This window comes from Salvia splendens, chromosome 10 (genome assembly GCF_004379255.2).
Source record: "Salvia splendens isolate huo1 chromosome 10, SspV2, whole genome shotgun sequence".
Taxonomy (NCBI): Eukaryota; Viridiplantae; Streptophyta; class Magnoliopsida; order Lamiales; family Lamiaceae; genus Salvia; species Salvia splendens.
The window spans coordinates 23,748,426-23,758,744 of record NC_056041.1 but is presented as its reverse complement, the minus strand read 5'-3'; the positions used below and the strand labels follow the sequence as shown (position 1 = coordinate 23,758,744).

General features: G+C 35.2%; 2 protein-coding genes across 2 annotated transcripts; both read left to right on the top strand.

The window, feature by feature from the left end:
• Positions 1-606: 606 nt before the first annotated feature.
• Positions 607-2,435, top strand: LOC121750403 (RING-box protein 1a-like). The gene is made up of 5 exons (XM_042144934.1): positions 607-790; positions 868-918; positions 998-1,057; positions 1,943-2,014; positions 2,093-2,435. Exons 1-5 carry the CDS (start codon positions 643-645, stop codon positions 2,128-2,130), a joined length of 369 nt encoding a protein of 122 aa, XP_042000868.1. The 5' UTR covers positions 607-642; the 3' UTR covers positions 2,131-2,435.
• A 1,436-nt stretch (positions 2,436-3,871) lies between these two features.
• On the top strand, positions 3,872-9,333 carry LOC121751505 (ubiquinone biosynthesis protein COQ9, mitochondrial-like). Its single transcript, XM_042146252.1, has 6 exons — positions 3,872-4,196; positions 4,488-4,595; positions 5,128-5,289; positions 5,361-5,532; positions 6,445-6,518; positions 9,039-9,333. The coding sequence occupies exons 1-6, from the start codon at positions 3,918-3,920 to the stop codon at positions 9,117-9,119; spliced, it is 876 nt and encodes a 291-aa protein (XP_042002186.1). The 5' UTR covers positions 3,872-3,917; the 3' UTR covers positions 9,120-9,333.
• Positions 9,334-10,319: the final 986 nt, after the last annotated feature.

Genomic DNA, 10,319 nt, shown 5'->3' with positions numbered 1-10,319 from the left:
TGAACAGTGAGATCAATAGATTCATAGAAACAAAATCCAACAAAAAAATATCATTTTTAAAATACCAAAAATTAATAATATTATAATATTATTGCTTAACGGGTAACACGAACCTGGCACGAACACAACACAAAATTTTCTTTTTCTTAACGGGCCGACCAATAAGGACATGAACCAAATAAACTTTGACCAAACCCATTAATTTCGTGCGGATTGGTGTTGTGCCAAAAATTGTCAGCCCTAACTAGGGTTCACCAACAAATACTAATAACAATGTGAGTCTCAATATACACTAACACTATTTAACTATTATTCTACTTGTCTCTCCTACTTTAACAATTATACATTGATTTTCTTATCATCCCAAATGTTCGTATTTTTTTTTGGTACAGATGTATGATATTCTTAACTTATTAATAAAAAAATATTAAAAAAAAATAAATTATTTTTCTATGCTACACCAAAATGAACAGAGTAGTTATTTTTGTAAAAAAAAGTACTCCAGTACTAATAATTTATTCACGTATATATGGAAACACGCTAATTTAATTTAATTTAATTTTTGAAGTGGAAAAGTGTGTAATTTAGTTGGGTAGGCCCTAATAAATAACAGTAGTTTCGCTGCCATTAACCCAACTACAAATGGCGTCACTCGACACCGACGTCAACATGGTTCCGGCTGGAGAGGGCTCATCCGGCGCCGGCCCTTCCAACACCGCGCCACAGCCCTCCAAGAAATCCAAGAAATTTGAGATCAAAAAGTGGAACGCCGTCTCGCTCTGGGCTTGGGGTATTATTCTCTTTCTACGCGGCTACGAATTCGTTCCTAAATTTTTGTAGTATAAACCCTAATTCGTTCTTTTGCAGATATCGTGGTCGATAATTGTGCTATTTGCAGGAACCATATCATGGATCTATGTATGCCTCTTTTCCTCCTATTTACACTCTCTAATTCGTTTACTCCGTTTTGTTTAATTTTCGTGATTTTTCTTATCAGGCATTGAGTGCCAGGCTAATCAAGCCAGTGCGACGAGCGAGGAATGCACCGTTGCTTGGGGTAATGCTGCTATACTTCGATCATTACAATCTTTCACTCTTCTGCATTCTTTTAGTTTCATACTTTCTATTAGAATTATTAAAATATCTCTTTATTTTGTGATGCATTACGAAGAAAGGAATGAATAAATCATATCCCACCTCTTTAGGTCATCTACCCGCCTGAAAATATGTAAAGATTGATTTTTTTTTCATTAAACTACTCTATCCACCAAAGTATAAGCAATACTCCTATGTTGTTGGATTGATTGTATGTTTGTATGGGTTTCAAGTCATTATTCTGTTCTGTGAATGGAAGAGGCTAGCTATTGGATGCTTAGATGAGTCATCGAGAAAGGAGACTATATGAGATTAAATTAAGAGTTTGGATGATTGTTTGCTGCTAAGAACATAAGAGCAAATTTCCATAGTACTACATATGCTAGTGTCTGTTTTTCATAGTCTTCATAGCTATAGGGTAGTAGAAGTAACTTTTATTGTTTGAGATCAATAATATCATTAAATTGTAGAAGAAAGACAATTTTGAAGAGTGTAAAAAAAGAGATAAGTACCTTATTCATAAGAAAATGAAAGTTTAGAATCCATTTTGATACAAAACTTTGTTTAGTACCCTTTTTCGTACAAACACTTAAGTTTGTAACCTTTTGAGAAATTAACCTGAAATTGCATATATTGTTGATTCTATTTTTGCCGGAAACTTATAGTCAACTTGAGATGAGAGTTCAGTTTTGGTCTTTAAAATGAGATTAACAGTTCCTTCACTATATTCCAACCTGCGAAAGTCTTCATCCTGGATCATATTATCTACTATATCTATCTCTCTTTGTATTATAGTTTCTTACAATTTTACATTTCTTTGATATTTTTCCTCGTATAATTTCCATAGGGGTTTGCAACCATGCCTTCCACTTCCATTGCATCAGCAGGTGGCTTAAGACTCGCCAAGTTTGCCCTCTTGGTATGTCATTTTCCATGTTGCATACTAAATCATGTCATTGTCATGCCATGTGTGATGTAGTCAACAATATATTTACAGATAACAGTGAGTGGGAGTTTCAGAAGTATGGCCACTAGAGTTTGTTACTGGAGCGGATATCGGCTTCTTCCTTCTCGTTTGGTCAAGAGGATAGAATTGTTCTTATTGCTTCTTCTTGGGGCGATCAGAAGCCTTGAATTATCATATTTATATTCGAGTACAGAATCCTTCTGCATAATTCCTTCGTTTTTTAAATTGAATATTATTAGGCATCTTTTGCTCTGGCTAATTAGTTTTTTGTTAAGAATTTACTCTGGCCAGTAATTATCAGCATCATTATACTATGCTAATGATTTGTGGATGTCTCATTTGTTGCTGATATGGAAAAGCTATTCCCTGCTAATGTTTTTTTTTGCTAGTCATTTGTTTCTTTCCAGTTTCTTGCATTTTTTTACACTTTAGTGTCTTAAGATCTCCTAGAAAGTTTGATATATAAGTTGAGAAAATGCCAGTACTATTATCTCAAGATTTATAAGAATCATGATGCTAATTTTGTTACTAGGAAAATTTGCTACCACTATTCTATATATCTATGTGTCCAGTGTTTTGATTTTTCTAAAGTACTAGTAACATTTTGGTTAAAAAAAGGGGGGGGGGATGCAAATAAAATACACGGACGAATGTGTATCGCTGCGATTGAATGGAATTGATCGGAAAATTTATTAAATGAGTTGATTCATTTTTATTTGTAAGAAAGTAGTAAAATCTAACGTCGCCTGAGAGATTCGGGGAAACCCCATGTACTTAGCAGGCACACGCCTTAACCACTCGGCCAAAGCGACGTTCCTGTCAACCTTTTTAATAGAGGAGAGTCTTGAATAATTATTCAGAATAATATGAATTCCAGCTAAAGTAGAATAATATGTATCCATTTTTCTTCGTATTCATATAACTAACTACAAACATGAGATAAAATTAACTACGTGGGAACTTAGAAAAGCTACAGAAAGAATTTGACAACTACATAAATTGGACAAGTTAAAATACTAGGCAATATGAAATGTAGCGTGCAAATATTGTACGAAAGTACATATGTGATAAAACAAGTGAGGTGAAGACAACTATTACTACTACTACTCTTTTTTACCTATTTATAATATTGAGGTTATTATATATACTCCATCTGTTAAGTAATGAATTTCTTTTGCTCATAAAATTTAAGAAAATGATAGTACTTCTTCATTGAGTTAAATGGAAAGAATAAAATATGAAAGAAGAAAAAATAAAAATAAGAGAGAGTGAATAAAGTAAGAGAGATAAATATGCTATATTTTTTTGCAAAATATAAAATCAATCACTTGTAATGAGACAACTTAAAATGAAAAGTGAATTATTTAGAGTGAGACGAGGGGAGTATAATCTCCTATAAAATTAGTACTCCTTTCATCGGTAAAAAATGTTGCATAAATTTCATTTACTTATTTCCAATCTAAGTAAGTGGACTCACTATTAATATAAGTTATTATCCTCATGTTTTCGGAGTTAGTTGATTAATGTAGTTAATTAGAAAAAGAAAGAGTTGGGTAAGTATGAAATGGAAAGTAAAAAGAAAGTTAAAGGAGTACTTATTTATATACTCCATTTGTCCCGTGTTACTTGTACTATTTTCCTTTCCGGGCGTCCCAAGTTATTTGCACTCTTTCTATTTTTAGTAAAAATTAACACCTATAGTCGCAATTGTTGACTTTGCTATACACTCATTCCTTAATCTCCGTGCCAAAAAACAAATGTGCGAGTAACCCGGGACGGAGGGAGTATAAAAAAAGTGGTTGTCATCAGAGAGTAGTAGCGGCTGTTGCCTAACTAAATCATCTTAATTAACCCCATGTATCTATCGGCGGCGAGGCGGCTGTTGCCAGCGGCGATCTGCCGGCGCACTCCTCGATTAGGCTCTCCTACTCCTTTCTCTGCCCCAATCGCACACCGGGCGGCATTTTCAGCGGGCACCGCCGAGAACGCTCAAAATCACAAGACTGAATATGCCGCTGCTTTCAATTCGCCGTCGTCGTCAGATGAAGGGCGGAACCCTAGAGCCACCGCCATCCCCAGAGCTCACTGGCAAGAAGAGCAGGCGCGAGTTCTTCATGCCTCGCTCGGCCACGTTGTACGCTCTCCCCTTCAAATTTCTAATCTCTCTTCAAATATCGCTTAATTGCATATGTAATTTTGTTTTTGGCTGTGTTTATGAAGTCTTGAGTGTCTAATCGTATCAATGTGTACGTTATCCTGGACCAGGTGTTAGATTACTAATTTACTATTGCCAACCTATTCCTACACTGTTCCACTGCAATTTTGCTTGTACTGTTTTTTCCCTTTCGTTTTTATGATTAATTGTTCCCAAGCGTTACTAGTTAAATGAGTTTGGTTGGGATGGTTGTGCAATTTTATGGAGCAGATTAGATTAGGATGGACTGATGCTGCAATGGTTGCTGGAGCGAAGGAGGTTGGTCTCTCTCCTTCTATTGTAGGATCATTTCCTCGAAAGGAAGCTGCTCTCGTCGAGGTATAACTTTTGATCTTTACGCACGTTTGCTTTTCCTTTATTATAACTGAACTGCAATCTGCCACCAGAATAGTTGATTATAATGTTCCTTTGCTTTTAAAATTCCAGCAAGTATGGTTTCCTTCCTCCACGAGTCAAATTAACTTAGAGGTGGTTGTAAAAAAAGAGTGGCAGGTTGAACTTGGAGAATTGAATTGTTTCTCATTTTTTGATGACTTTCTACCGAACCTTACTTCTGGAATGCAAAGAGTGTGTATGTGCTTTTACTAGTTTATAATTCTTCAAAATATGTGTTCTAAACAGTCATGGTAAAGTTCTACCCACATTATGTGAAACTTTTGCTAAGGTGGGCTACTAAATATATTCATGGTCAAAGATTCTTATTCTTAACATGTTTTGGCGATCGGATACCAATTTCAGTCCGAGTTATATAATATTTACATTATACGCCAGTTTTAAGCAGCCTCGTGTGCCACTTTTAAGCAGCTTCATATAATGCTTATTACCCCATGTCCTGCTTTGTTTGGTTCAGTTTTTCATGGATGATTCTCTGCAAAAGTTAATTGATATTATTGACACAAAAGAGGATTTGAAGAACTTGATCCCGAGCCACCGTGTATCCAAGCTTGTCAGAATTCGCTTAGAGATGCAGGCACCTTATATCTCAAAGTGGCCTCAGGCACTTAGCATACAGGTAAATTATTTTGAGTCACTTATTCATTGGTTTTTCACTACATACTTTCCCTAAATTTTTCCCGATTGCAGGCACAACCTTCGAATATTTCAACAAGTTTTAAGCAAAGAGCAATGCTTGTTGATGAAATTTGGCATGCTGCTGGTGATGAGGCCACTGATACTGATTGGTATGTGAAGCGCACAGTCCTTGGTGGAATATATTCGACAACTGAACTATACATGCTGACAGATAATTCCCCAGGTTAGAGTCTATATTGTGTTTGTTTTTACTCACGCATTCCAATCCCATCTCAGGATGACCTTGGTAATTATGGGCACATCAGTCTCAAACCCCCTAACTAGAGTCAGGGCATGAGGACTTTGTAGTCTTAGCTCTTGATAGAATCCGTATTTTAGCATAATAAATAAACAGTATCAGTTTTAGGCTACTGCTGCCCCATCAAATACCCCTTGACCTCTTTCTCTCCCAAATAAATATTCTCTTGTAGTTTATGTGTGTATATATATACTCCCTCCGTCCCACTCTAAGTGATACAATTCCTTTTTTTGATGTCCTACTCTAATTGACACATTTCTTGTAGATAATGAACCTTCATGAAGTTGATTGTCTAATTTTCTTTATAATAATGACTGTTATTCATTTTTTCCTACATCATTTAATATTTTATCGTAAGCTGCCTGCATGTTTGCCATTTAGGATTTCATGTGAGAAACTGCAGTTACATGGTGGTGGTGGTGCAAATACTTTATCCCCTTAATTGTAGTTTAGTCCCGCTGGATTGGTGGAGAGAGTATTTAATAGTGCTCTCTCCGTCCACAAAGAGTGTGGTGTGGAGGGGAGGGCATGAGTTTTAAGAAAAATATTTGGGGATGAGTCCCACAAGGAGTATTGTGTGTTGAATAAGTATTGGTTATTGGTTTTTTGGCCCACAAAAAATAAAAGTTAGTGGTGTTTTTTTTGTAAATATTTTGTCATTGTGTGTGAAATGATGTAAAAAGTACAAGGGGTTGTGTTCTAAAATAGAAACACCACATTCTTTGTGGACAGACTAAAATGGTAATAAGACCACCTCTTTGTGGATGTAGGGAGTACTGTTACATTAATTGATCAATGGCAAAGGGCTTATATACTTGCCATGCGTTCTGTTGACAGATTTTCAGGACACATGGGATTTCTTGGATGAACGAGTTAGAGATGCATTTGATCTGAAAAAGACACTTCAAGAGGTAATCATACTGCCCTTAAAACAGTCATTCGATTATTTGAAGATGTCTTTTGCATATTTCTTTGGGTGCCTTCTATTTTCCCTCATTATTGTGCTTTTATGGACATGATCTGAATATATATTTGGGAAATATGGTTGTAAAGAACATGAATTCATCAACCAAATGCCAGAGTACAAGTCATCTTCTGCCTTTTGTATTGCTTATCACAACAGTGTCCTATCTTGCATTCTCCACAAAATTCTAATAAAAACAGGGCATTAAATGCCAACCATTGAATATATGTTCTCCAATAATAAACCAATTGACAGTCTCTATCTGTAAAGACTAAATGCCCTTATTACTCATTACTCAATACTCAGAATGTTGTACGAGCATTCCTATTTAGTGTAGTATATCCTCTCCGCTGCTGCTTCTTTTGGACCGTGGAAGAGATGTATATGAATGTATAGAAAACTTCTTGGAAGAGGTGTCTCCTAACCTTTTAGTTATCAACTTTCCATTGCTGTGTGTCACTGTGTGTGTGTGTATGATACACATTGTGGCCTCTTTTCTCTAACAGTGTCAAAACTACTAATTGGAGCTTTAAATCTTCGTAGAAGATTCCTGTGGTTTTGAATTATGCGCCCTGAATCAAGCTTCAGTTAAACATGTATATGCCAATGCATAGCGTATTACATTTGCATACATACCTAATTAGAAGTGTGAGGAATATTACTCCCAAGAGCTCAAGCAAAGTTAAGAACATGTTATTCTACATGAAATTCATACTGTAATTTCTGTTTCTGAACATTTATAGACTTTACCTTAGAAATGCATAATCTTGTTACAGATACTAGAGAAAGGAATTGCTATGAACAGCATACATGCATAAACACCCTTAAACTAGGCTGGGAGGACAGAAAATGCTCTTTTGGCAAAGAAGCTAGCTCTAATTTATTTCTTTAGTTAATATTTGATTTAGCTAAGCATGTAGTACATTAAATTATTTGATTTGATTCAACTATCTTCATAAGTAGACCAAATACTGAGGCGACTTGCCTTTTCGTTTAGGGATATTTGATAGCTCACTCTTCTCGATAGACCCCTTAGTTTCCAGCAAGAATTATAAATTGAATTGAGTTTTTCCAAACATACACAGATGAATAACGTATGTATTGGGTCTAGGCCAAACTCAAACAGAATCTCAATCTCAACTTAGAAGTAGCATTAAGTTTTCCACTTCTGTAAATTTTGGAAGCAAAAACTGTAGACAGAAAATAAAAATAAAAAGATAAGAAAGAAGAAATCTCTTCACCTGTCAATGTAGTGAAATTACAAGAATTATGAGGTCATAATTTTAAGTGCATACTTGTAAGAACTAAAATTGCAAATTTGGCTGTCTTCTGCTGGAATTAAATAATTTAGTTCGAACCACGGGCAGAAGTGTGTTTGGATATGTTTCTTCAATTGGATGACCCAACCTATACACCCTGTCTATACTAGGCATAGACCTAGTCCCCATAGTGTTTTTCCATTTTTCGCTTTAAACCATGTCACGGTATTCAGTATCTTCATTATTTATTTACATACATAGACAAACTGCAATATAGAGAGTAGGACTATACTGTATTAACTCAAAGATGAAAGTACTTATTCCATGGGTTTGGCTTAAGAAATACGACAAATAGAAATGAGCCAAAGCTCGCTGAGTTAGAGCATCCCAACGTTCTTCTAGATTAACTCGAATAATTACATGCATTGATTGAGGACAGGTTCCTTGTTAGAATTAAGCTGATGCTGTCACTTTTAATTATTTTTCTGTGTGACTTGACAGCCTAAGCAACCTACTTTGGTTTCTAGCAAGTCATTTGAAAGTTATTATTGGAGCAGATTCAAATAATTGAAAAGTAGAAGCTATGTTTATTGTTTCTGGGATCCATCTATTAATCATTATAGATAGGCTTTATTTCTCATTGTGTTTGGACTCTTTGCAAAACATTAGACACATAGCTATTAGCTAGACAAGATAAGACAATCCGCAATAGAACCATTATAATCATAAATTAGAATTCAGGTATCAATACATGCAACAATTATAATGAAACTAGTTTGGAATACTGGCTACATCCACAGTTAGGCTAGAAATTCTTGAATTTAATTTGTCTAATCACCAACTTTCCAATAATCCAGTAGCCCCATGAGTTCTGCTCACAGTACTTGAATTAAATTTAAATGTGCTCTAGCACGAGAACTTTCCTGTTATAGAAGTCACATTTTGTGAAACCAAGTTTGTGATCTAATTTATACAACTAAGAGTAAAACCAAGTTTGTGATCTAATTTATAATGTTTCAATACTTCCAATAAATTGGTGATTATATTTGGCGCTATACAATCAAAATATAAAACCGAAGATTTTACAGAAATCATAGAAGCTATTGTTGGGTTGTTATTTCCTATCTTCTTTGTTTATATTTCTGCAAGTACGTGTAGAAAGCAATCCAAATATCATCATCCGAAGCTTTGTAACTTTGAATCTGCAGGTAAAATATTTGGCAGAAGCAGTGGGGGCTGGGATGGGAGGTCCTGCGCAAGGTTTTGTGAAGAAAATCCTTCAGGGTTGACTGTTTAGAAGGGTGGTAGGAATAATTTGACTGCTTTTAATTTTGCTTCCTCTTCTAGTATTTTATATACTACCAACTTTCTCTTCAATTGAAGGAAATATATGGTATGTATCTTCAATAAGAATGCTAGCATTTAGTGTAGTTTGATTGTGTAGCTTGTGGATGTAACATAGCAGAAAGACAACGGGTGAAAGTAAAACTCATATATATCGTATATGTGGTCTTCGATCTACAAACAATCTGTAATCGCAACGAAAACATGCTCCAACTCCACTTGTGTTCAGAATTATTGTGATCGTAGACATCCTTCAGTCCCTGGATGAGCTCAATATGATTTGGTAGGCATCCTTAAATCTCTAACACAATATCTGCAAAAAATATCAAAATGCATTACTGAGTAAAATAAGAAAAGTAGAGGGGAAATTGGCCTTTGAGGGTTCTCTCCCATCTTATTTCGCAGCTCTGACTTCACAAATTTTATTGCAGAAACCACTCTTTCAACAGATAATGTCGCTACTGGTAAAAGTAAGACCAATTTTATCAATCGATAAACCAATTTGAAAATCTTATCTTTCATCGTTTCAACCATCTTCTTTGAAAGAGTTCCCAAATCAACATCTGAGAAACGTGAATTTGTTCTTGCATCACTCATGAAACTTCGAAGTTGTTGGCTTAACAAGTTAAGCTCCATGGATGAAAAGTCTTCCGGATAATGAGTGGCAAGATGAACAAGTTTATCGACATTGAAATTGGAGAAATGATTTCTTGGATCAAGGCATGTCATACATTCGAGTAAGTCTGTGTTGGATTCAGAAAAAACGATTTCTCATTTCTTGACTAATTAAGTCAACAACCTGATTGTGAAAAAAAAATTAAGGAGTTAATGTCAAAGTTTAAATAAATAAGAATATTAGTTATCAAAGATACTTGACAAAAAATTTCAACACGATAATAATGATAGTTTATAATACTTTTCCCATCATTCTTCATGCGAATACATCTTGGAACAATGCCGTCCATGATAGGAACATCAATTTCATTTGCCCGGAAAAATGCTTCCACTTCTTGCAAGAAATCATCCCATCCAGATTTGCGAAATGCTTGCAAGTCCTCTTTCACATTCACTATCAAATTTATTGCATTCAAAATATTTTGATCTTTATATTGCAGCGCATAAGATAGTGCATCAGTCATACCCAA